We start from the raw sequence: 26297 nt of genomic DNA, 5'->3' as shown, positions 1-26297 counted from the left end.
AATCATTACTGTCCTGATGATAAAACTAGTTCTTAAGGCTTAGAGATAAAAGTCCGGAGTTTAGCCAAGATGCACAAATACTCTATGAGAAATTTTGCTACTAAAGGATGCTACAGTTCAACTGACTGTTCAGTGAGATTTTTTCTATTAATTTAGTTACTGTTTCATGCAAAAATGTAAGGCCCTTATGAAGAAAGGAACTTCTTAATGTTACAATTAAGCCTGCAACTTTAATACATACACACCTGTTTGATATCTAACCATATTTCTATTGAAAGCTTCTATAGAAAGTTGTCTGCTTCTCTTCCCTTAACGCTCCATGGACGTTAACTGTTAAAGGCATTTGGGTTGCATTTGAAAATCCTATTAGCTCTAGACCCGAATCTTTGATCTAGTCTCCAAACAGAATCATAAACCATTAATCAGGATCTCTAAGTAAAAAAGTGGAATGAAGTTTTCTTTCCAAGGAGAGTTACCAAACTATTTGTGTGAGATGTTTAAAGAAACATTTAGAGCCAGTTTTCTCCTCCAAAAAATGGAGATGCAGTGAAGTAGAAGTCTTCTTTTGGTGTTCAGGTGCAGTTTTATCTTGCTTTAGACAGAGATAAATAATCAGTTTATAACATTTTTATGGAGGGATAACATTAAAATATTTCCATACCTCTTGATTTGTGTTGGGAAGCTCCTTGTAGGCTGAAACAATGGTTTTAAATCTAAGATCTACATTCTTTACTTTGCATATGCCATACATGGAACACATCATGATCTACAAAAGAAACAAGACAAGACAACTGGAAATGCAGAAAATTAATGCAGCTTCTTCAAGTAATCAGTTGATGAACTTCAATTACTAATTGTGCTCTGTAAACCAGCATGCAACTCTGCTTCATAAGACCTTCCAGAATATAAGTCAACTACTGTTTCCTCTAGTTCTGTATGACAATCAATTGGAGCTGATAATATCTTCCCAAACTCATATGCTGCAATTTTAGGCTTGAATAACAAAACTTTTATGAGCCACACATTGTCTTCCCAAAGAAAAATCAGTATTTTCTTATGCAAATTATTATAAAACTTGTTGTGTCTTTGTTATTTTGAACATAGCTGCAAATTTTATTTGAGGATCCCAGAGTAAGTCACTGCCAGTACCTAAAAAACCTGATGTTAGACTTCACTCTATATTAATTTCTCCTTTGAGTGATCAATAGAGAAATAAAAGCTCAGGTGATTATTTATAATGGCTAAAGAATGTATAAGCAACATTTTGTTCAGTTTCAAAACTTTATTGTTAATATTACCTGGTCCAAGTGCCTGTCTCTCATAAGCTCATACTCATTTTGCAGTGTGTGCTGGAAGAGGGTCCAGATTAAGGGTTCCAGGTAAGGATGGTCAGAAAGAAGCCGAAAGAAGAGGGTATGCAGTCGGAGATAGGCCAGCAGATACACTTCAAAAACAGAGAAATAAAATAAACTGAAATTGTAATAAGAGTGGCAAACAAAACAAAAGGAACATGATGGAGGACGGACAGCAACTGAATGTTCATCATTTCCCACTACAGAAACTGTAAGCCATCAAATGAAGTTAGCAGATGCCAGTCTCAATCAAAATATATGGAAAAAATTCTTTAGACGACAGGCAGTGGACACACAGAAGTCCACACTAAACAATGCTGTGCACACTGTGTCTAGAAGAAGCCTCCACCTGACCCCTTACGGCCATTCTTACCGTCAGCAGATAAGTTTTCAGTTGGAACTCACAGTGTGTAGGGTGCAAGCACTGACCTCCTGGCACCGTTTGACTATTTCTGCCAGAGGCACCTGAGGGTTTGCACAGTATTTATTACCGATTCTACTATAATCACTTAAAAACACTGAGCTCCAAAACCCCAAGAGGAAAAATAACAAGAGGTAACTCTGCAGTTTTGGCACATACAGAAGCAACAAACCTTTTTTGTAGAACAGAGAGAGGGAGGTAGATTTCTGTGGCTTCTGTGTTTGAGGGGTAACACCTGGCTGAGCATCTGAAGTGGAAGTACCACTTAGAGGAGGTCCTTTCTTCTTAGGAGATCTCACAGGAGAAAGATAGCTGGAGATTCAACACTTATTAGGCACTTAGCATCACAGGATAAAGGAATAACCTCACATGAATAATACTTGCAGGAACTCTTCCCCCATTAGAAGAAATTAATTTCTCCTGTAACCTGCTATTCCCATATCAGGAATTAAAACTTCAAGTTATTGATTAAATACTTCATAAAGGGACTTATTCATGAGCAAGTAAGATAACAGTTTGCAATTACAAGTTTGACAGGGCTTGGAAAAAATATTTCAGAATTAAATATAGTTAAATTTACATGTATAATAAGCAGCAGCAAATGCAACACTCCAACATGTACCAAGCCTAAGTACCAAGCCTAACAAGTAGAAAAACAGAATAAAAGTGGAGTTAAATACTAAGGGTGATATTAACATGTCACTTACAGGTCTGCTGCAGTGTGATTATGCTGGAGAGGCAGATTGAGAGTGGAAGTGGGCTCAGGCTGTTCAGTTTGGCCTTCTCGTTCTTTTGACTGCTTGATAAGATCAAACAGCGGTGACCCCTAGAAAAATGACAGTAACTTTTCATTATACAGAGAATAGACAACCACACCGGATGGATTTTGTTCCTTCTCTAAAAGCAACCCCAAAATTATGATGCTAACCAGAACATTAATTTTCTGAAATACTTCAGAACACCCACATTTTGCCAGGTAAATTTTAACTATTTAACTGACAAATTTTAAGTATTAAATATACCACTTTTTCTGTTTCTACAGCAGCCCATTAGATACAGGCTAACTGTGGAATTGAGACACAGCTGCACTCTAGAGGCTCTTATTACTTTCTATTAAATAGCCATTTCTAAAAAAGCAGCAAACAATACAAGAAAATACATAAAAGGTCACATTTTCAAAAAATGAAACAAAACCCAAACAAAATAAAGCAAGCAAAAAACCACCAACCTCTCAGTGACTGAAAGTTACTGCTGTACTTAGTGTCATTCCATTTCTGGTGCAACACCTACCCAGTATTTTACATACGATAATATAGGTCATAACTCATCTCACTGCACTGGGGACTATTTCAATCTCTGTAGTATCATGTTCCAGAGCTACCTCTGGCAAGAGTTAGCGTCATCCTGGATACCTTAAGATTCTGCCCTCATGCCCAAAACACTGTGAATGCTCCATCCCTGGCAGTGTTCAAGACCAGGTTGGACGAGGCCTTGGGTGATATGGTTTAGTGGCAGGTGTCCCTGCCCACAGCAGGGGGCTGGAACTTGATGATCTTAAGGTCCTTTCCAACCCTAACTATTCTATGATTCTATGATTCTAAAACCAAAACCCATTTGGATTTTAGGTCAATTATCAGTACTTTAGCTGGAGTAAGTCTGAACCTATTAAGAGCCTGAGGTAGGAGGCAATGCAGGGAGGATGCAAGTGGAATGGAGAAGGTTCTGGCTGAAGCAACATAAGTACTACTGCTGATGTCAGTAATAAACAGCAGGTCTTGCAGAAATAATTATCTCAGGCTTTTGCTGCTCGTGTGTCATGCACGGAGTGGAATTATGCTGAGACAGCACAACAGCATGAGAAAACATTTCATCATCATCATCTACATAATTAATTTTGAAAACACAGTGTTGCTGGCTTCTGGTTTTATATTTTCTCTAAATGGGAGCACAAGATCCTTGAGCACAATACTGCCTTCCAACAGTGCACCATCAGAACTCCACAAGCAAAAGAACATATGATTAGCAAATGTTTGCAGCCTTGGTGGGAAAACAGTATCCATAAGACTGGGAATGAAGTGGGCAACAACATTTTTCTCCAAATGATCTCAATACTTTGCACTCAATTCATTGTCTGACTGTCCAAGGTCTATTTGATCCTACATGTTACTAATATTAAAATATGATGGCACAGATGACAAACCTGTAGCTACAATAAGAAATAGGCGCACAGCACGCATGCAAAGCTAGCTGCATCATCTAAGGCAATAAGAAAAGGCCTAGTGAAACTAGGCTGGATTTACTAGAATTAAAACTAAAACTACTGTTAAGACTTGCTCCATTTAGCCTTCGTTCTAAAAAAAAAAAAAGAACACTTTTCTGCAGTGCATCAAGTAAACATTCAGAGCAATAAGACAAGAGTGACTTGAGATTTACGATTTCTTACATTGTGTAATTTTTAAACTGTGATTTTGGCAATACCGTTGGAGCTGTTCCATCCACAGCAGAAAAACATCAGTCAGTGATTCATAACCGCACAGTTATTTCACCAGCACTTCTCAACCAGATCAGCTCTTGGGCTGGTTTGCAAAGTCTTCCCTTATAATTTAGGAGTGCATGTTCTTCTCACTTGTTTCTTTCAGCACTGCCCTTGCTAGAAACACAGAGACATTACCTTCTCCATTTCTAATTCTTCTAGCCACTTAGCCTCTTCCTTGCTCTTATTCCCACCAGCATTTCACTATGCTCTGAAGAATCTAAGTTCTTTTCCAAAGCAATCACTACGTCATTGCTAAAACATCTTGGTTCCTTGACTAAGAGTGAATCATTTCACATTTTAGGCATCAATGAGTAGAAAAGTATTGTTTTGAATGGAGCACCAGTAGGAGGAAAAAGTGTTGATAAAGGGGAATGAGTGGTCAAGAAACAGAAGTAAAAGTCACTATTTCTGAAATCAGCACTTGAGACCAGCAGTCTCAGGTCCTCTCTCAACCCTGCTCCAATTTTCCCTACACAAGGTGTAGATTTCATTAGATGAGGCGAGGGGGACACAGCAGCTTGCTACCTATGGAAGGGACCTGCCTACTTTTGCATCATCTCCACTCCTCCTCTTCTATTCGCCAGCCTTGACAACCAGTAAACTTCTACATAAGTCAATTTGATGCACCAAACCAGCAGAAAGTAAACAAAAAAAGCAAAACCAGATTTAAGGCAGCTCTGCAAAGAATCACACGCAGAGCTGAACAAACACTAAGAAAAGACAGGGCAGCAACACCACGAAGGTTGGGAGCAAAGCAGTAAGAAGGAGAACATGGGGAGTATGAGATGTCCTATATTTACTGATGAGAACAATCTGTTCAATCAGCTGGTTGGCATGTGAAACTTTACCCTACAGAAGCTGAAGACACCTACTGCTGCTTTCCATCAGTTAGATAAATTACAGTTACCAAGATATTCTTTGTGTAGAAACATCTCCTTACAGAAACTGAGTAGCAAGACACAGCAAGTCCAATACATCGTTTTTGGGTCCCACAAATACTAATTGACACTATGGTTAAAAATGTGGCAAGATAAATGCAGCGCCTCAAGAAAAAAATAAATGTAGAAGTACACAGAGGTGAGTTTTCTCACATGCATCTACCCCTAACCTGCAAAAGTGATGGGATTACAACCCTGCCTCCTTTCTTTATATTTAAAGATGAAAAAGCCTTCAAATTAGTGAATCTGAAACACATTCTGCAGCTTGCAGTTTTTTGATCTTATCGGGGCAAAGTCTGTTCAAATACAGTCCCCCCATTTGGTATTCAATGTATCTCTTGCTCAAATGAGCAAAATATAATATCATTAACCAGATGATTACCAGTCCGCTAAAGTAACAGTCACAGAAGAACTTCAACCCTGGGCTCAGCTTTATTGAACAGGATTGCTTATCAGTAGCTTTCTTCTAAAGCGATATTATTCACACTAGCTGTTACAAATTTTGTATTACTTTTTAAAGCTTTCAAGCAGCACTTCAGGTGAACAGGTCACCTTCAATGAATTCCTTTCACATGAAAGGAGTTTTACAGTTTTTGCTTTAACGCTCAGTATGTGATTAATGTTACTAGATGCAGCAACGGAATAATTTTTACTAAATGAAATGATACTTTTCATCTAAAACTTCCCTGCAGTGGCTAGAGAAGCCCCATATTATTAGTGCAAAAAGGGAGAAAGCAATTAAGGCCTGAAATTTCTCAGGGTCAAACAGCCACTGGCATCAGAATGAAGAATAAGCCTGAAATGTTACTCAGTCCCCCTCCTACTACCCAGAGCTAACTATAAATCAGCAGTGTTTAATCCAGTGAATTAAGAGGGGCTTTAAGTGAGCCTCTACAGGATGCTTGCATGGCAGGGAAGTATCTGTGGTGGTTTTAGCTCAGCCTGAAAACTCCTTTTATGGACAAAACAAGCTGAATTTCTTGTTGGCTAAGCTTTATTTGATTATGGCAAAACTACAGGACACACAGGTGCTTCCCAGCTTCCTGATCGTCACATCAGCTCTGTCCCAACATGTTCAACTGGACTTTGGTATCCATGAAATGATTAAACAAAAGACCTAAATCCTCAAACCTGGAGAACAGCTACCCCAGGGTCAGGGTGTACTCACTGGCCACAGGGGAAGGCCCTGAGCAGCCACACTCTCAGCACTGCTACCTGACAGTCTGCAGTAATTTTTAAACTGCTTTTGTCTGGTTTCTATTGTTTTATGGTTTTATTCTTTATATTAATTTCGTAATCAATTTTCAGGTTTTAGGTACTTGTCCACAGTAAATTTCAATGTTGTGTTTATCACTAAACTATGTACCTATTTCAATGCCAAGTTCCCTTGGGACAGTTTGTTTCCTTTTTAGATAATCAACACCAGCTCAAATTATTGTATCAGCCAACACAATACATAACATTAAGAAATATTATTCATAATATGCTAAAGATGGCTGTGATTTTGCAAGGCAAAACATAACTTATTTAGAACTGAGACCTCTGGAATGGAACTGTAAGGAGTGGATTGGTGTGAGTTACTTCCACCCTTCTTTCCCATGGCAGCACTGCATGCCCAGAAAGCTGACTTTTGCTTGAAACTGTATTTTCAGAAGCTTCACATGACAATTGGTATTCAGAATTCTGAATAATTTAGGACTGCTAAAGCAAAAGATACTTCATAGTCTAAATTTAAATCATTTTTATCATAAAAAAGGTAAGATAAGGACCATGTTTTAATTTCATACACGAGTTGTGCTAGATAAAGTATGTTCCTATTAAGCCTTGTGCTTACAAAATCTATAAAAAAAAACTCCATTAACTGCTGTGCTAATGATTTAATTCATCGAAGAATACTGACAGATCTGCTTTTATCTCCTTAGAGCAAATGTATGCTTAACACAAGTCCTATTCCTACCTTGCGCATCTCCAGTATTTAAGTAATACTGTCACCAAGCTTTGTGAGGATCGACTTTTATCTAAATGCTTTCTATGCAGAGGTGAAAAAAAGCAAAAAAGAAACAATGACTGTTAATTAGTTCTGGTCATTTGAGAGCGATATTTTCACAGGCTCAAACAAGAGGCTTAGCATGGAGGAAATATGGAGGAAATAACAAGCACATACTAGTACACCTACAAATCATGAAAACCTTGATTATTTGAAGTCCTTGATGCAAAATATGTGAGCAGCTGACCTAGCCTCAAGCCTGTTTGGCATTTTCAAATTCAGTTCTCTCAATATTCCAATTTTGACTATTTTAATTATTTCTAATAGAATTATCGTACCAGAAAAAAAATAACTGCTCTGGTCTGGCATACAGGACCCATTGTGGAAATGTGGAACTGACTTAGGCAGTCTCTAATGAATACAGATACTTATTAATATGAAATCAAGCATCTCTAATGGTAGAAACTGAGATTTCTTATCAAAAGCTATTTGAAGGCATAGTGAACACGGATTTCAAATCTCTCCAGTCAGAGAATGAGAGCCAGGTTGCTGAGTAACTTAGGAATTCAGCACATTAAAGCCTCAACTTCACAAACAGTCTTAAGTCTGTACAAGCCAGAAGTCCATCAAAAGACACAGTCCCAAACTTCTTCATCACCTGTACCCTCCCTCTCTCCATCCCCAGTCTTTCTTGTGTTGGCAGAGTTGGAGAACTGGTCCAGGAAACTGAGGTTTTGTTGCCATTTTTATTTAGTTGGAGGCGTTTTGTTGCTTTACATATTTGGCAGGGTAGGCCTTAGTTTTGCATTCAGAGCAGCCTCCCTATCCAGTTTATGTTATGCCAATGCAAGTGTTTGCATGAATGAAGAGATAGAAATGAGCAGCTGGAGGGTGACATGAGACACCACCTTTCAGTGGTAGTATGATGGCAGAGAAAGGGAAGTCAAGCCTCACAAATCACCAGGTTTCTTCTCTAAAGTGACCAACACATCTTTGAATAGGTCTCCATATCTTCCAATCAGAAGCTCTGACAGGGTCCTTCAGTACTGTCCCTTTAAAGGCAGTACTGCCAAAGGGCAGATAAGAATGCAGTTATTAGTTAAATGACAGATGTTGAAAGTATGAATAAGGTCAATTTTCACAGAGAAGAGAGGTTATCAGTGAAGTCTTTATGCTTTCTGCTGAGACTGCTCTGTTTAACATTCACAAGTGACAAGGAAACCTGGAAGGGACAGGAAAGATAAGGCTGCTAGAAGCACAAAATTATTCAGTCTTAGGAAAAATAAAATCATGGCAAAAAGGTCTCATGATTTTCAATGACTGGATAATAAAATAGCTATAGTAGTCAATGATGATAACAGCAAAAATAATAAATAGAGGAAAATTTCCTTAATTTATATTTTTAACAAGGGCTCTAATGTTACCATTACTTTAAATATATATATTTAGTTAGTGTAACTAATTCTGCAAACCCCAAATCAACATTCAGAAGTCAAAGCTTAAAGAACTACTAGCAAAAAAAAGTAAAACAGAGTTATTACGCCAGTACAGTAGTCTGTGGATCAGTCACCAAACCAGTTAAAGTAGTAAGACTGAAAGCCAAAACCAACTACTTTATCACACAGCTCAAGTGTTCAGCTGTGGAAGTAACTGCTACAAAAGGTGAGCATGGAAAACTGACTTTGCTTCAAAAGACAACTGCACACATAGATCCACAAAGCACTGCATAATACAATAATGCTTACTATGTATTTTTTGCTCAACATTATCCAACCAAATAGAATTGTAGGCTCATATGCCTCATGGAGTTTGTTTTCTTCCCCACAAAGCAATTGCTACAAGCCTCTTCTAGATGGATGTGGGTTCTGCACTGGCAGTGGTACTACAAAACCAATCAATATCTGAAGTAGCTCCCCTGTGTAACTAGCTTGCAACATAATTCTTGGACAAACTTCACTTCAAGATTTTTAGGCGAAATCCAAAGGTCTCAAAGACAAACTGGACAATTACCAGTTTTTCCTCCCCTCTGCACAAGAAAACATGTACAAGACAAACTAAAACCTACCCAATGTGAACCATTTGACTGTTGGAAATGGTATCAGTCAGCAACAAAATGTTCTGCCAAAAATCCTGAGGTTGAGAATTTTATCAACAACCTTAAACTGTGAAAACACTACAGAGTGTTACAACTTTTTTCAGAAAAGGAAGTAGAGAAGAGATGCTTTAAGGACCATTGCGTTAACTGACACCACGCAGTATTAAGAACAACACTTCAATACTTATATCCATATCTGAAAAATTATTACAGTAAGGAATAAAACAGCTCTCAAGAACTTTCTTTAGAGTAACTTTTGGGTCACAAAATGTCTATCTCAGTACAAAGAATTTACTGATGCCATTTTTATTGCAACAATCAAACGAATTGCCACATTACCACGTCACACTTTCTAGCAGTTTCATTTTTAATTGATTTACACAGTCCCAGTTCCCAGAACAACCATTAAGAGCAGTTCCAGGAACTACTTTTCCAAATACAAGTGGAGACATGATAACGAAGTGCCTCTTAAAATTTTTGGTTAAAGCTGGCAATTCAGTTTCAAGTCTCATGTTCTTTCTAGCTTCTCATTAGCCGGACAAATTTAGGTACAACATCCCACCACCAATTCTCTTAATCTAGCTAAAAGTGGTAAGTGTGCCAGGAAACATCACAGATAGCAGTTGTTGAAAGTGCAGGAAAGTATCTTTTACCAACATAATCAAGGAGTCAACAAATTATGCATTGAACGAAAAAAGACACAACAGATAATCTGTGGAGGATGTGGATGAGCTCACATATCAAAAGACCAAGTCTCCAGAAAAAGTAGTATTAGCTAGGGGATGGTACACATCCTGAAATCATTAAGAGCAGATGCGCTATGATATTTAAAAGCAAAAAAGGACTATAAATATCATAGACTCACAGAATGGTTTGTGTGACCTTAAAGATCATCTAGTTGCTGCCATGGGCAGGGACACCTTCTACTAGGCAAGGTTAGAGTCATAGGATAGGATAGTTATGGTTGGAAAGGACCTTAAGATCATCAAGTTCCAACCCCCCTGCCATGGGCAGGGACACCTCACCCTAAACCATCTCACCCAAGGCTCTGTCCAACCTGGCCTTGAACACCGCCAGGGATGGAGCATTCACAACTTCCCTGGGCAACCCATTCCAGTGCCTCACCACCCTTACAGTAAAGAATTTCTTCCTTATATCCAATCTAAACTTCCCCTGTTTAAGTTTTAACCCATTACCCCTTGTCAAAGCCACATTCAACCTGGCACACCTTGTAACATGCTTCATACATCTGAAAGAAGAAATACGACGAAGAAATTGGAGTTCCAAAAGCAATATGCCATATTTCATAACAAAGGAAGGCAGCACAAGTATGAAAACTCTTACGTGATGAATTTATCAATCACTTTCAGAAATTATCTCGATCTGAAGAAAATTATACATGACACAGTGAAGAAAGAGAAAGCTATAGTTGTAACAAATCTATCAGCTATATTTTTGGGCAAAACCCCACCCCTTAAGATGAGTTTTGATCTTCCTTTGAGCCAATGCTTCTGTGACTACCACTACTGAGTATCTCAAGCCCAGTTACTCTGCTCTATATTAAGTATTTGCTTAAGGCAGACAAAACCTGGCACTGTGTTATGCTTAGTTTTCAAAGCAGAAGCATACACAGAGCTTCCGAGCACTCGTGACAGTAACAGACATGCAGAGTTGCAGTACAGTCAGGTACCGTAAGATTTTTGTTGCCAATTTACCCTTCTCATTTTTAACTTTCTTCAAGCTTGTTAAAAATGAGATCAAGCTATTTTCTTTTTCATTTTTTTTCCCCTTAGGTGTCTTTATTACATAAACTATAAGAGTAGAGCGTAAAGATAACTGACTTTAGAGAAAAAGTGCTTGTGGACAAAAATGCCTGAGTGCTGGAGTACAACAGCAAGTTAGATTCTGTTGATGCCCAGGGAAATAACGCAAACTTGTGCTTAAAACTCAACACGCTTCTACTTGGACAACTTCACAGGGATCTAGGAAAGCAACATTAATCTTTAAGTTGTAAAATCAACAGTTATAGAAAGACAAGGATCATGGTGGGTTTTTTTTTCTGAAATACTACATACCAGATCCCCTGCTTCACATTTGAACAGCACTGACGCAAAAACTCCCCTCCGTACAGGAAGGCCTTGTGCTACACCGATGGCCCCATACTGAGCATCCAATCTTGCCCCTGTGCTCAGCTATTCTGGAACCTGAAGCCAGCACTGGGTTTGGAGGCTCCTTGCAAGACCCACAAGGGCAACTAGATGGCTAAAAGAATTTCAGAATTTTGAGAACAATTTTGATGCTTTGGTGGGGGCTTTTTGGTGCTCAGATACTCCTCAGTGTAGGGAGTGGATGTGTCCATGAAAATCATTAAATTCGCACAACCTTTGCTCTCTCCTTCCTCTGTGCAACACTTGCTCCTTGAACACTTCTCTTTTGGGTTTATTTCTATTGGCATATAATTAAAAACTGCAGCATGTACAGAAGAGAATGTGTACGACTGAAGTAATGTAGCAGTAGCACTAGGTAATACATGAAGAGCACATACCAGCAAAGCAGTAAAACTGCCTTGGCTGACAAGGTACATTACATTACCAAAAAATCAAAACCTATGTTTCGCCTGATCTCATGAAACAGCAGGATATTTGTAATTCACACAAGAAAAATGTGAAATCCTTCAGTAACAAAGGGCTTTTCTATTTGACCAAGAAACTCTCGGTCATTTTTAAAAGAAGCAAACCTAAATTTTCAACGTTTCTGATGAAACCACTAGGTTTTACATCCTATTTTGAGGAAACTGAAGTCTAGCTCCTAGTTTTACTTCCTGAAATCTGAGAAAACTGAATTAGCTTCTAAAGTTTTTATTGTTTAAATTCAGTCAGCCTTTTTGGAAGAAATTTCACCAAAACATTCCCACAGAAACCTTACATTTGCCAATGTTTTCCAATAAAAAGCACTTCAAACTCTCTCTGCTACTACTACAGTCAGGATACGGCATCTTATTTGCAAATTCAGAACAGAAACTCACTAATCAAGTGTTTTAAAAGGCATCATACTGATTTTAAAACTTGATCATGCCATGAACTACCACCATTGTGCAAGATTCGACTGAAATACATGAACTCCATTTTATTGAAGTTATATATAACCATGTCAAACTTCGTACTGTTTAATTTCTATGGCTTAAGCAAATGCAGGAAGGTTGGCATGACCTGGAAGCTTTCCTCTCCCTCCAGGGAATTTTAAACTGCCAGGCTTATAGAAGCCCCCCAAAATGTTTCCCTCTCAAACTCCAGTGTGTGTAAAGGTTACACATTACATGGAGAATGATGCAATTTGAAGTCTGTTGAATTTTACAGCTTCTCCTCTTATTTGCACCAGAAAAACAAACCTGAACTGCAGCGTAGCCATTTCTCCTAAACCTACCTTTCACATACTTTCTACTTTGAGCATTTCCTGTCATCAGCACAGAGTGCAATACTGAAATTTAGCATGCTCAATCTCTATAGAAGAAAACCTACCTTTCGCAGGCAGGAAGACTTCAGCTACATCTACACCTTGAGCACAGCTAGCACAGACACAGCAAAAGCAACTAAAAGCACACTTTGATTGACAGACTGTGCAGGAAGGACAGTGCAGACACAGATGATGGTCAGATGGATTAAATAGTTTCCAATACCAGTTATACAGCTCTCCACCAAATACCTTCCTCCCTCCCACCAGAAACAGAAAATTTTAAAGAAAAGTTGTGACACACAAAAAAAGGTTCACTTGAAAAAAAACAAACAAACAAACAACAACAACAAAAAAAACAGCAAAAACAAAAAACTCTACTATAGAGGTGAGTTCTGAAAGGAGTATCTTAAAAGCAGCAAAATTCCAATGAAATTAAAAATCATAGCTACCATAGATTTCTGTTGCATTTTAATAAGGAAAACCTACTTCAGGAAATGTAGAGAATAAAAGGATGACTTAAAAACACAAGCTGACCTTGAAATTTTAACACATTGCTTCTGGTAAGGAAACATACCATTTTCACACTGACTTAGGGCTTTGAGCAACCTGGTCTCGTGCAAAGTGTCCCTGCCCGTGGCAGGGAGGTTGGAACTAGGTGGTCTTTAAGGTCCCTTCCAACACAAACCATTCTGTGATTCTGTACTCATTTATATTGTTCTGTTCATCTATACATTCCAGTGTTCTGATATCTCAGAGGAAGATGGACAAAGAACACATGGAACTACCTGACAAATTTAAAGTAGTTAGTTTGCTTTGGATACAATTTGCCTTTGCTGTCTTCACTTTCACTGTAGAGAAAAGTGTCTATTTCTGCTATTGGTTTGTGTGCTATCTGTTGCAGGCAGCCCCACTGACTTCACTACAAATATACTGCTCTAATGCTGTCATAGAAACCAAAGCAAATACGGAAACTATTACAGCCCAATGGGAACCCACAAGTGCAGGAAAACAGAAGACAGAAGCCTTACATGTAAATATCCCTGTTTAAGAAAAGCTCATACAAGGCACCTCATCTCAGATGCAACAATCCAGTAGTTCTGCTATGCTATTCTTTTTTAACTTAAGTATTTAACAAGTTCCTCATTTGTCATTCAGTGGGCATCTTCTGTAGGTATTCTGAAGCGTATAAACCAATGACTAAGTCACAGCAAAAACAAGACAAGTTTTACCATTGCCTTCCAATAGGATAAGAAGCTGAAAATTAAGGCATTTCTAAAGTTAGACCAAGAAATGACATTCTCAAAGAATGTGGATTTACCTCTCTGACTCTCTATTCTGTGTTTAAACTGCAGGCAACACAAAGTACCTGTAGCATATTTGCCCGCATTTTCTAACTCCGTAGATTGGTTGACATCAGTCTTTAGACTGTAACTTGACAAGGAAAACGGAAAACAGTATCAGTACTAGACACAGTTGGCCCAAAGCATCCATCACCCTGGAGTCAATAACAAAACTTACAGAATCTTCAATGGAATCCAAATGAGATACTTGCCTTACAAAGCTTTCATCCTTTATCATCTCTATTCATCTCAGAGACCAGCATCTCCCAGGCAAACAACTTGCCCTTTCCAGGAAGATTATTAACACAGACCCAAGTGAAAATGGTTTACTTGTGGCAAATGTCCTTTCAACCAACCTTTGGACTTCTGTAGAAGCTTAGCTAATGGAAAAATGGCTTTTCCTTTTCTAATGTACACTGTCTTTTGCATTTGAGATCCTCACTGCATTCCTTCCAAGATTTCAGCAAAAAATTTAAAACATACGTGAAAAGCACACCCTTTGTCCCTCCTCCAAAGACTTGACGTTTTCTATCTTGCCTCCTAGGTATCGGCTGATTGTCGCAGAGAAATTACAACTGCTAAACATAGTTAACAATTTAATAAAAAAAAGTCCATAAGGTACTGAATTTGTTTCCTAAAACCTCAAGATATGGGCTGGAAGGAAAGAGCAGTTGTGGGGGGGGAAGTTAGCTGAAATACTTGCAATTGCTATTTACCAGCACTGATACACTAAATAATCATTTAAATGATCTTATGATGGAAAATCTAAACAGGTTACATGTTTAGAAAGTAACAGCTCTTCACATTAATCAAGTTCAAGTTCTGCTCTTCGGCAATATTTCCCCCCTGACAAGCATTTCTGTCTTAGTATTTATCTATACTAATTAGCTTACCAGCTACAGGTTTTTTTCCCTAACTTCTTACATTTCATTTTTTTGAAGGAGACCAAATTAATACCACAGTTTGTATTTTGCTGGTTTTTATTTCCTACCTATATGAATTCATATAAAACTTATTGATTGACCATGGTAAATTCTTTCAATGGCTTCATAATGTTATCCTTTATAAAACAGAGAACAAGAGTATGACTGCAGGCTTTGTGCTGTCTCTGACAAGTAGAGGTTAGAATCATCTTGTGCAATGGAGGCCTCCATTTGGCCAAAAGTGCAAGAGGCTGCAAGCACTTGATGCTGTAAGCACTTGATGCTGTGGTTGAAAGTAATTTGGCATGAAAATGAAATACATCCTCAGGAACTATGTGGATAAACACCAGAAATCCTGACATGGAACCAGCCTACCTCAAACCCAGCCAGCAAATAAAAGCTTTAAAGATCTATAAAATAAAAAGTAATAACCTTAGAACTAAACAAATTACGAATACCTCCCTAAAAATTCTGTTTCCATGACCCATTTCATCCTGTATGTCTGGAATAGCTTTCAAATAATTTATGAAGCTTCTTCCATTTCTTTCCTATCATTCCTAGTATTTGCTTACTATGGTAGCTGATATTTTTTCCATTCATAAACAGTCATGTTCTGCACTTGCACAGTATTTTGAATAATGTTTAGTCATGGAATATTTAGCAAATTTCTGCCAACTCTAATTAAACTCTGAATTTCTAATTTTATGATTTAGAAAGTGTAACTTTGAGTAGAGCCAGAATTTGCCACAGTGTAAAGGAAAGCCATTTACATTATTTCCTGCTTATAAGGTGGAGAGAAATTTCAAATAGTGACATTATTTCAATCATATTTAGAGTGACTGAATAAGCACTTTCTTTAAAGTTCAAAAAATGCAAGTAAATGTTCAAGAGCTCAGTATTTTGTCCTAATTAAGGCATTCCCTGATATTTTCAGAATTCCTTTCATCCTATTCCTACCCATTGAAAATCATGTTGCTAAGATTGTTTACTAATCCTCTTTCCATTTTCCTTCCTTCTGAACAACGTCCATGCCCATTTTTTAAGCTTTTCATCTTCATGATCCTTTACTTTGCTTTCTTAGCCCATCCCTTTTAAACCACTCAATCCATACATTAAAGCTCAAAAAGATTTCATGTTATCTAACCTCTACTAGCCTACTGTTAAGATCTACTACTTTTACATGTCATAATCATCTGATGTCTAAAATATACTTCTAATGCACAATGCCATGCTGCCTTTTCTCCAGGGAATACACTGCAGTATACATACAGAAGTTTATCTAGAAAGTGCAACTCCAAACATCACCTCAAGATGTATCGGGACACCTGTTATATACTGCCAGTTCTCAATGTCACTGTCCCTAACAAGCATCTGTACAATGTCTATTACATACACTATAGGGTCTCTGAGAAATACTGTACTACACAGAGGCAGAGCCATTTGTCTTTAGAGTTTCCTACCTTGCCAAGTGGGCTCATTAAATTACTCCAAAGATGCAACAGAAATGGTGATTTTGTTCTTTGCGCAAAGTAAGTTCTCCCTTAAAGTAAGACTATATAAAGGTCCATGGGCTTAAATCAGCAACCCCTATCAGGCATACACACACACTGTTAGTAACTACAGAAAACTAAGAGTCTAAAGTAGAGGCTGCAGAGAGGGGTAAGTGTACAGCATTTCTTAACTGTTCTTGCTGTGTATATTAGAGCGAAGTGGGGACCAATGTTTTAAATATCAGATAAAAAATGGACATGTTGAGAATATCTTACCCAATTACTGCTTGCTCCCGCTAGATATCTCTATAAGCACTTTCTCAGGGAAGTTTACTTTGCACATCAAAACATTTGAGAACATAACATGAGTCGCTGCTCGGACTTTCTGTGAGTTATGCGAAAAGTACAACTCAAGAACCTTCATGAAAATATTTATCAGTTATCCTTAAGTGGCCTAAACCACTGCTGTAACTTCCTATGTGCACTTATAATGCAGACAACCAATCTGCATATTCTGTGATACTGTTTATATATTCCAGGCAAGCCTAACATTTTCATTGGCATTAACCGGACATTTGAAATAGCAAAGCTTCTTTTTACTGTTAGACACTTCCCACTTCTATTATTGCTATGAAAAAAAATTACTTTAAAACTTGCAGTATTGTGCTCTAAAAACTTCAATCCTCTATTTTCAATTTCTGTCTCAATTACGGTGGACAACAAACCAAATAATGCCAAGAACAAGCTCCAAAATTAAAGCAGAGGGTACATATAGTGTTTTCTGGAATGAAATATTCTAAAAGTATCTTCAGAACTTTTATGATAAATGCCAGGACACAGTTTTGGAACTTTTCTCCATCACTGGGCATGGAAAGCTTCTCCTAAAAGCCTGCTCCGGAAAAACTTCTACACAAAATCAAAATGAAACAAGAAAAAGAATGTCAAATCATTAGTATTTTTAAAGATTCTCCCATTTTCGCATTCTCTTAAGAAGTTCCTCTGTAAGATAGGGTATTTAGAAAGCCTCAAGTAGTCTTGCAAGTATTCTAAAGGATTATACCACACTAAGGGATACTGCAACAACTGAACACAGCACTTTAGACCTGAAATTTCCACTTCAAAGGAGAGGGTACCAGCTAGAAAAGCAAGAGAGTATTTGCCTCTTAGCTGCTTAAAAATTACTAACCAACACATACTGATTTTTCTTTCTGCCTGTATCAGCTTTTGCACAGTATTCCTTAAGTAAAACATGTTTTCTGTGGTTCACTTCTCTTTATAAAAAGACGTATATAAAGGACAGTATAGGAAACAGCAAGAAAGGGACTTCATGTAACTAACCGAAGTGGTTCAAAGAAAGCGCTTACACACAGACAGACATACAACAAATACTGTAAAGAAGTGTTTCAGAACTAGAATTTGACTAGAAGTGGCATCTCCTAAAGTGTGATTGCCATATTCGTCACACATTTTTAAGAGCAAAGACCCAAAGCAATTCACTGTTCTCAAGTTACTTAGAGAGACTGCAACAACAAAATACCTTTACCATACACACATTCAGGATTGAAAAGCGCTCTTCTCCAACAATCCAAAAGTAGGAAAAGAAAAAAAAAAAAAAAGGACTCTAGCAGCCTTAATTTATACAAAAGGAGAGAAATTGTTTCCTCTTTCAGCAAGCAGGAGAGGAGCAGTTGCATTTCCTATAAAGGAAATGGAAACAACTCCAAAGAAAAGAGAGAAAGGTTCCAAATGTACATGAATGGAGAATTGTTGTTTTATTCTGAGCTTCCTTTTCTCCTTTTAAGGAACTACACACACAGAAAAATTATTTTAACTTAAAGAACTTTAGATTGAATATAAGGAGGAAGTTTTTTCCTGTTAGGGTGGTGAGGCACTGGAATGGGTTGCCCAGGGAGGTTGTGAATGCTCCATCCCTGGCAGTGTTCAAGGCCAGGTTGGACGAAGCCTTGGGTGAGATGGTTTAGTGTGAGGTGTCCCTGCCCATGGCGGGGGGGGGGGGGAAGGGAAGTAGATGATATTAAGGTCATTTCCAACCCTAACTATTCTATGATTCTATGAACCTAACAGACTCATAGCCCAAATACTTCAGCTTCTCCTACCTTTTTTTAATATTTTAAAGATTTTTGGCAGTTATGTATTAGAACATGGCTACTAATATAAAAACTAATCAGGAAAATCAGTTCTAGAAGGTCAGTCAAACTTTCAGCAGAAAACATTTGCAGTTTTCTTTTACTTGTAATTTGTATGCATAGTTCCATTTGCATTAAGCCAACAATACGGACATGGAAGAGTCTTTAACTGACTATGCAGGATTAGCCTGGCTAGGTAAAAATAAGTCTTTAAATGCTCATTTAAAGACTTCCCTACTACACTGGAAAATCTTAAAGGAGGGAAAAAGGGAATTTTCAGTGCACTAACTACTTCACGCTGTCTCTGTAGGTAGACACCATCACTGCATTTTAAGAAGGCAGTAAACCACTTACCAGAAGCAGTCTTACAGTGACTTATGTCTGTCTGAGCAGGCAGCTCCCAAAAGGTAGCTGAGAAGGTCAAAGTTCCCAGCCCTGCTTTCTCGGCACCTACTTCCCTGTAGACATACAGTGTTGAATCAAGTCTCTCAAGAGATCCTTTTGCTTGACAGGATTTAACATAAACATACCAAATTTTAACCTTCCTACAGTTTATCGCTATTCACTAGCTACTGTAATTATCTCAGTAGCATATTTAATAAGGAGTTCTCTATCCAAAGGTGCCTGCCAACCCACACTGTTCTATGATTCTATGATCCATGGACTACGAAACATATTTAACAGTTAAGATGGCCTCACATCCCAGTGAAGAAATGAACGAGCTCTTACACAGAGGGAAGCTAAAAAAAGCATAAAAATCATAGAAAACTTTGCCAGGGCTGGAGGAGCAAATCTGTGGCACAGGCAGAAACAGACTTCCTGGCTTTCAGCCCTACGGCTCAACCATAATAAAACCCTTCCTGTACATACACATGCTCAAAGAGAAACTCCAGTAAACAGATGAAAAATGCTATACCCCATGAAAACAGCTGGACAAATAACACTTAAGGTAAAGAAAATACTGCCCTGCCAAGGCTGACTTCACTGCAACAGTAACTGAAGTGAGGACAAAACTACCACGATACAGTGATGTTTCTAAAACCAGTAACATTAGTTATAGAATAAAGGAGTTACATACAGTATTTTGTGCATCTGACAACCTTCATTTAACAGTGCATTTCCTGGCTTTGGAAGCACTGTAAGAATTTATTAAGTTACTAATGCTGAAGGTGTTTTTTCCCCTCTAAAGAAAGACAGACCACCTCGTGTCTGTGCACCCACACCTTCACCCAAACAGAAAATCAAATTTAGTGAATAAGAGAGACATTTCCATTAGCTTCTCTCTCTTAGCATGAATTATGGCTTGAGGTTTTGACATGTAATGTCAGATTTCTGTACTTCAGGGATTTTCATTCCAGTAACTGATCCTGCCCCACACAGTTTTCCTGCGCAAACAAAGCCAGAGCAGGAAAACCGAGCTCAGAGGTCCCATGGTCCATTGCAGAACTCCTGGACTCTTGCAGGAAAACCGCCCTTTCACCAAGCAAGCCTGCTGGGAACAGACACAAAATTTAGCAACATGTGACAACTGCTTTTGTGAGGAAAGCCAGGTAAGACAACTTTATGCTAAGGCACAAGTTGAGCTGGACACACACGAGACTCTGCCAAGCTCACATTTTCATTTCTTGCCGACTTAAAAGTGGAAATGCACTACATTTTACAGTTAAGTATGAATTTCAAATATAGTTCAGAAGGTTTCTTGTGGTTATACCCTATTAAATTAAAAAAGCTTGATTTCACCTCAAAATCAAGGTTTCACAGAAGAAATTTATCAAGAAAACCTGAACTAAAATAATCAAGAATCATTTTTACATTTCTGAATTTTGTTTGACATACTTTACATTAAAAAAAAAAAAACGTGCCAAGCCCCTGTGAAGTGCTGTTATTTACTATCCTCTACAGCAGACTAGAAAGGTTCTGCCCAGAGCCTTGCTTAGGTACAACTGATTAAAATCTAGTTCAAAAGAACCATACCACCCAGCCAGATATGAAGAGATTTGTTATTCTAAACATTAGAAATAGACTGGGTTTGATGCCAGAACTGAGTCTATCCAAGCTGTTGTTAAATAGATGAGTCTGTCTAAACTGAGATTTATCTCTTATCTGCCCCTACAGGCAAGAAGAGCTGCTTTTTTTTATATGTACTTAATTTAATTAGTTACAACATGTTTTTGTCTCATTAATCAGTGACTAATGGGAGTATTTCGTGGCTGTGCAACAACTGGCCTCTTACATATTACCAGAAACAATTGAATAGTGCAGTATTTAGTTTGGTATATTAATTCTGTGCTTACATATTGAAGAAAATTCTTTCTGTAACACAAAATTTATACAGAAAATTGAAGCATATTTTCTGTAAAAAGAACCATCTTTCTGATTGGAAATAAAGCCTGGGACAAGCCTTCTAATACAGAAGTTAAAAATTTCTCCTACTACAGCCACACACCTCAGTCCTAGGAACATCCAAGAGCAATCCACAATAACCTGTATGCCTCTCCCTTTTACCAATTTTTTGGTGAAATTATTTAATTACCTATCAATGTTACTTTGTCCCTCCTGAGGTTTGTACTGGTGTATTGAGGGAATTGTGCTGATTTCTGCTGATTTAACATGTTATCTATCACAAGCAAAGATATCTATCAAAAAAAGTAACATTAGTTCAATCCAGTATCAACTATAAAAGCCCATAATACTCATTATCTCCAAACCATAAACAGGAATTTTAAGGCATCGAGACACTTAAATGTCTCCTTATAACTGCAGAAAAAGATTTTGTGATGAAGCTTTCACACTCTAGCAACACTGGCAAAGGACCTTTTAGGGACTATAGAAAGAGCTAACCGGAGGCTGCAGCTGCAGCGCTCTGCTGGTGACCAGTTACACGCCTGCAAGGTACAGTCCCAGCAGACACGTTATCAGATTAGAGTTAAGGCAAACAAGCTGAACTGAAACCAGTCTTCAGCCTGCCAGTTCAACCTCTTCTTCCTGTGATGTCATGCTACAAATTGCCTGAGCTCCCTGCTCTCCTCCTCAGAAGGAGCTGGGCAGGCGAGAGGCTGTCGGGAAGCAAGAGCCTTGCTCTGCAGGAACAAACACGCTCTGGAATTTCATTTCTGCCCTCGCAAGCAGCTTGCTTCCCGCCCCACAGGCTGAGCAAGGAGACAAGAGCTCCCAGGAGCTGGAAAGCTTGTTTTTCAGAAAGAAGGCTGAGAGAGAAATGCAAGTGCTGACGCTTTGCCGGCATCCAGGAAATCGTTCTCTAAAGCATACGTGCCCAGTAAATTTGAATGGACAAGACTTCACTACCACGATCTGCAGCCAAAAGTAAGGCAGAAAGTTTTACAGCGGCTTCGCTGAATCGAGGGGGAAAATGGAATTAAGGAAGCTCTGGGATGACCTCGGCAGCCACAAATTATACGTTTTTTGACTTTTGAAGACTGGCTATGTGATTACAAATAGCACTTGGAAGAGAAGAGTGACCTCCTGGTGATCACTGCTGGAGATGTACTCCCCTGCTACAGAGCTTGTGTTTCTTCCCTGAAGATTTACAGTGCCGCAAACTTGCCAGTTACACAGCCCAAATATATCTTCAAGTTCTGGAATTTTACAAAAGTTGCAATAAAAATACAGAGAAACCTCCAAATCACAGGAATCTGAAATATACCATTATAATGGTAAGCTCTAACTGTTCCACTGAGGACTCCTTTAAATATACTTTATATGGCTGTATCTTTAGTATGGTGTTTGTTCTTGGCCTCATAGCAAACTGTGTTGCCATCTACATTTTTACTTGTTCGTTAAAAGTCCGAAATGAAACTACAACTTACATGCTTAATTTAGCAATATCAGATCTGCTTTTTGTGTTTACATTACCCTTCAGGATTTATTACTTCGTAACAAGAAACTGGCCATTTGGAGACATTCTGTGCAAGATTTCTGTCACCCTCTTTTATACAAATATGTATGGGAGCATTTTATTTCTGACTTGCATAAGTGTAGATCGCTTTTTAGCTATAGTACACCCCTTTCAATCCAAGACTCTCCGAACCAAAAGGAATGCAAAAATTGTCTGTGCTGCAGTATGGATAACTGTGTTAGCAGGCAGCACACCAGCGAGCTTTTTCCAGTCCACAAATCGCCGGAATAATACTGAACAAAGGACATGTTTTGAAAACTTCTCGGAGGACACGTGGAAAACCTACCTATCCCGGATTGTTATCTTCATTGAAATCGTTGGGTTTTTCATTCCACTCATCTTGAACGTGACCTGCTCTACTATGGTCTTACGGACTTTGAATAAACCCCTTACATTAAGTCGGAATAAATTAAGCAAGAAAAAGGTACTCAAAATGATTTTTGTCCATTTGGTGATATTCTGTTTCTGCTTTGTGCCTTATAACATTACCTTAATACTTTACTCCCTTATGAGAACACAGACCTGGATTAACTGTTCTGTGGTAACTGCAGTCAGGACTATGTACCCCATCACTTTGTGCATCGCTGTTTCAAACTGCTGTTTTGACCCTATAGTCTATTACTTCACGTCGGATACAATCCAGAATTCGATAAAAAAGAACCGGTCCACCAGACCACAGGACATCAGGTTCTCTGAAAGGCCAGTTTCAGAAAACTTCATTCAACACAGCCTTCAGACCATAAAAATGAAAATATTTGACAGTGACTCCACAATATAAACTGTATTAAAAGACTGCTGGGACTAAACTGGAATTACAAGCCTCCACATTTCTTCAGCTGTGGAAATATATTCTGATATGTAAAGGTTATGCTTCACTCACATCAGAAAGAATTTATGATAAGACTGTAAAAGTGTTAAGCATAACAGTACACAGAAAAAGTATTTTAAGAATTTATGTCAGATGTCTGTTCTGACAAGCTGTATGTTAGAAACAAACTTCGGTTTGGATAAGGTTAACCAAAGTCCAAGGACTGTCTGTCAAGTCAAACACAAATGAGAAAGTAGGTTGGGGGGAGTGGGGGGGAATGTCTGAAGTTAAACCAGTTGCTTATCTTTAATAATATACTGGCTTCCAAGTATATTATTAAATATATTAAATATATCCAACTGAGGATGGGGGTGAAAGTGCCTGGTTTACACTGCAGGATCCAGTTGCTGAAGAAAACAGCAGCATATTAATTATATCACTTCAGCTACCATGCCTGCTCAGGAGTTTACTCTTCTCCCTGTATCTTACACCTCCCTCCTGCCTTTCTCCCTGCACCTTCCTTCTTAGGGACCATTGGATTCATAGGAAGCTTCAATCAATAGGCTGTAAGAACTCTGTTTCTCCCAGGTTTATCTGACAAAATACATGCTCTCTCCACAAGCCTGGCCCCCATAAAGCAATTAAATCTTCTGGTAGTTTAGGGCATCTGGAAACAACTCAAACAAACTGGTTTTTCTTCTCACCTGTCTCAAGATGTCTGTGTAATTATAACAAAATAACCTCTGATGACTGAAGTTGGTGTTTTAGGTACAGTACCACTTTAATACAGTCTTTTGTGAAAAGCTGTTCAACTCAACATAACTTTTGAGCAAAATAACACCCTCCAAACCAGGTAATTCAATCTCAAAGTACTAGTTTCACAGAAAAACAGGACCTTTGCTAACTAGAAATGAGCATCTGCACCAACTGAAATATTTCACAACTGTTGAAATGATTTGGTTTCCCAGACAAATTCAAGACACAGCAATTTTCAGAGTGAAACTTCCTCTCAATCTTTGTGTTCTCAAAGTATTTTTTACATGAGCATTTAAAATTTCAAATGCTATTTTCTTGCAAACTTTATAAAGTATACAAATAAATTACCTAGGGGGTATGTGCTGGCATAGTCAATCAAGACACTTTGAAAAGTCAAAGCCATGTAAAAGCAGAGATCTCTGCATCTTACTGTTACAAACAGGAATATATAGACAAAAGTGCTTTAAAACTTCCTATATATGTTTCCCAGCTAACAGAACATTGTGTACATATTCCTTAAAATTAATTTTACATCACTGTAAAATTAAATAAATATTTAAAAGCTGAAAGTAAGTAGTAAGTGTTGGTTTTTCCTCCCCAGAAACAATGGAGTCAAGAATATAAAGTGAGTTAAAATGAATCTGCACTTTAGATTTAGGGAAGTCAGCTGCAACACAGATACACCTGAGGCATTCTGACTTCAGATCAGTATATAGAAGCACAAATTAATGTTGGAGAAAATGCACATTGAGCTGTCAGGGTACATATGTTATCTGATTATGTTTACTTCCCTTTGTGCAGCTTTTGCTGCCTTTTAGTACTGGAAAACTGAGTTACTCAGAGACTGCTAGAAGCTAATGACTGAATTTCAAATTTAACAGAATTTTATAACTTTACCCACATGACTTGTGATAGGAAAATTCAAACAGTATGAACTCAGGCTTCAAAGATAGTTTAGATACATCTGCATAATATAGAAAAATAGGCAGGCATTGCAGTTAGAAATCCTAAACTCTTCCGATTCATATCTGACTTCAGAAAAATGCACAAAACCCCCAGCACAAGTAGAAATTCTGCAACTTTCCACAGGCCACTGACAAAGTCACTGGCAAATTCAAAGTTCAAAAGCCAAATATGCATCTCTAATGCCTTGATACATCTCTCTAAAGAGCCTGTTTAATATTAGACTCCCTCCAAAAACTTCAATATTAAAGCCCTTAATCCACTACTGGGCTATTTTTCTTAGGCTACCACTCTCCCCGAGCTTGTCAAAGCTGTTAATTGGTTGAGTGACAACTTGCTCAGCAATGCCTCTGCATTACAGCAGTGAGCACCCCAGAGCCCCACCTCAGTGAAGAGAAGCTACTCCTCAGATTACAAAACTTCAGGAAGACAAAAATAATCACTGACTTACAAGCAGAAGCAGCAGATAAAGTCATATGTATGGGTACTCCCCTTTAAACCAGACTTTCCTTGGTATATTAGTAAAAAAAACTTGGGGAAGCACAAAGAGTAGCTCTTTCTGCTTTGCACTCACTCTCCAGGGCAGTAGCTTCTGCTTTTTGCGATGGCATAGTGCAACACAGTAAAACAGCTTTCCAACCGGTTAACAGCTCAAGATCTCAAAACTGTCGGAGGAAACACGTATTTTTTATTATTAAATATACTTCACTCTTTCCAGAGGGAAAAACAAACAAACAAACCACCCCAATAAACAAACAACAACAAAAGAACACAGTCAAAAAAGCAACATCTGTAATTTAGAGAATCTACCCATTACTTGAGAAATTCCTGATCTGACTAATTCAGAAGAGGCAGAGTGAACCTGTACTTCCCACAACAAGCTGATAGAAAGCCAAGCTACCAGCTATTCAGGACTGGATGAAATTTCCTCCACCTTTTCTGGTTCTGCAACAAGATTATCCTGGAGAACTGTGGATGGAGCAATGTTTTTACTGAATGGCACTCCTGTCTGCTCCTGCTTTGATACCAGCTCTACCACCTCTCTGGTAATAGCTTATGCCAAAATTTAAATCTAGATGAGGAGTTTTGCTCCTAAATCATAGCTAAGCATCTCAAAAAAGGCTTATGGTGTCAGAGCTCCTGAGCACCTGAATGTGTTGCATCCAGTACTT

The 26297-nt window shown here is 38.2% G+C and overlaps 2 protein-coding genes across 4 annotated transcripts in view; one reads left to right on the top strand and one right to left on the bottom strand.

The window, feature by feature from the left end:
- RB1 (RB transcriptional corepressor 1) overlaps positions 1-26297 on the bottom strand; it is a 73426-nt gene that overhangs the window by 6328 nt on the left and 40801 nt on the right. For all 3 annotated transcript variants that reach the window (XM_061457373.1, XM_061457375.1, XM_061457374.1), the window contains 4 exons: positions 2481-2599; positions 1946-2085; positions 1299-1444; positions 662-766 (listed from right to left, as the gene is read on the bottom strand). In XM_061457373.1, the coding sequence (XP_061313357.1) occupies positions 662-766; positions 1299-1444; positions 1946-2085; positions 2481-2599 (510 nt within the window). The remainder of the gene's footprint in view (positions 1-661; positions 767-1298; positions 1445-1945; positions 2086-2480; positions 2600-26297) is intronic.
- LPAR6 (lysophosphatidic acid receptor 6) lies at positions 21645-23681 on the top strand. Its single transcript, XM_061457360.1, is given in 2 exon segments — positions 21645-23230; positions 23233-23681. Coding segments are annotated over 2 exon segments (939 nt in total). The 5' UTR covers positions 21645-22353; the 3' UTR covers positions 23295-23681.

The sequence above is a fragment of the Pezoporus flaviventris genome, unplaced genomic scaffold (genome assembly GCF_033815535.1).
Source record: "Pezoporus flaviventris isolate CSIRO_AGI_PZ_B2104156 unplaced genomic scaffold, CSIRO_AGI_Pfla_v1 ptg000025l, whole genome shotgun sequence".
NCBI lineage: Eukaryota > Metazoa > Chordata > Aves > Psittaciformes > Psittacidae > Pezoporus > Pezoporus flaviventris.
The sequence above is the reverse complement of the archived record's forward strand: the minus strand, read 5'-3'. Positions and strand labels throughout refer to the sequence as shown.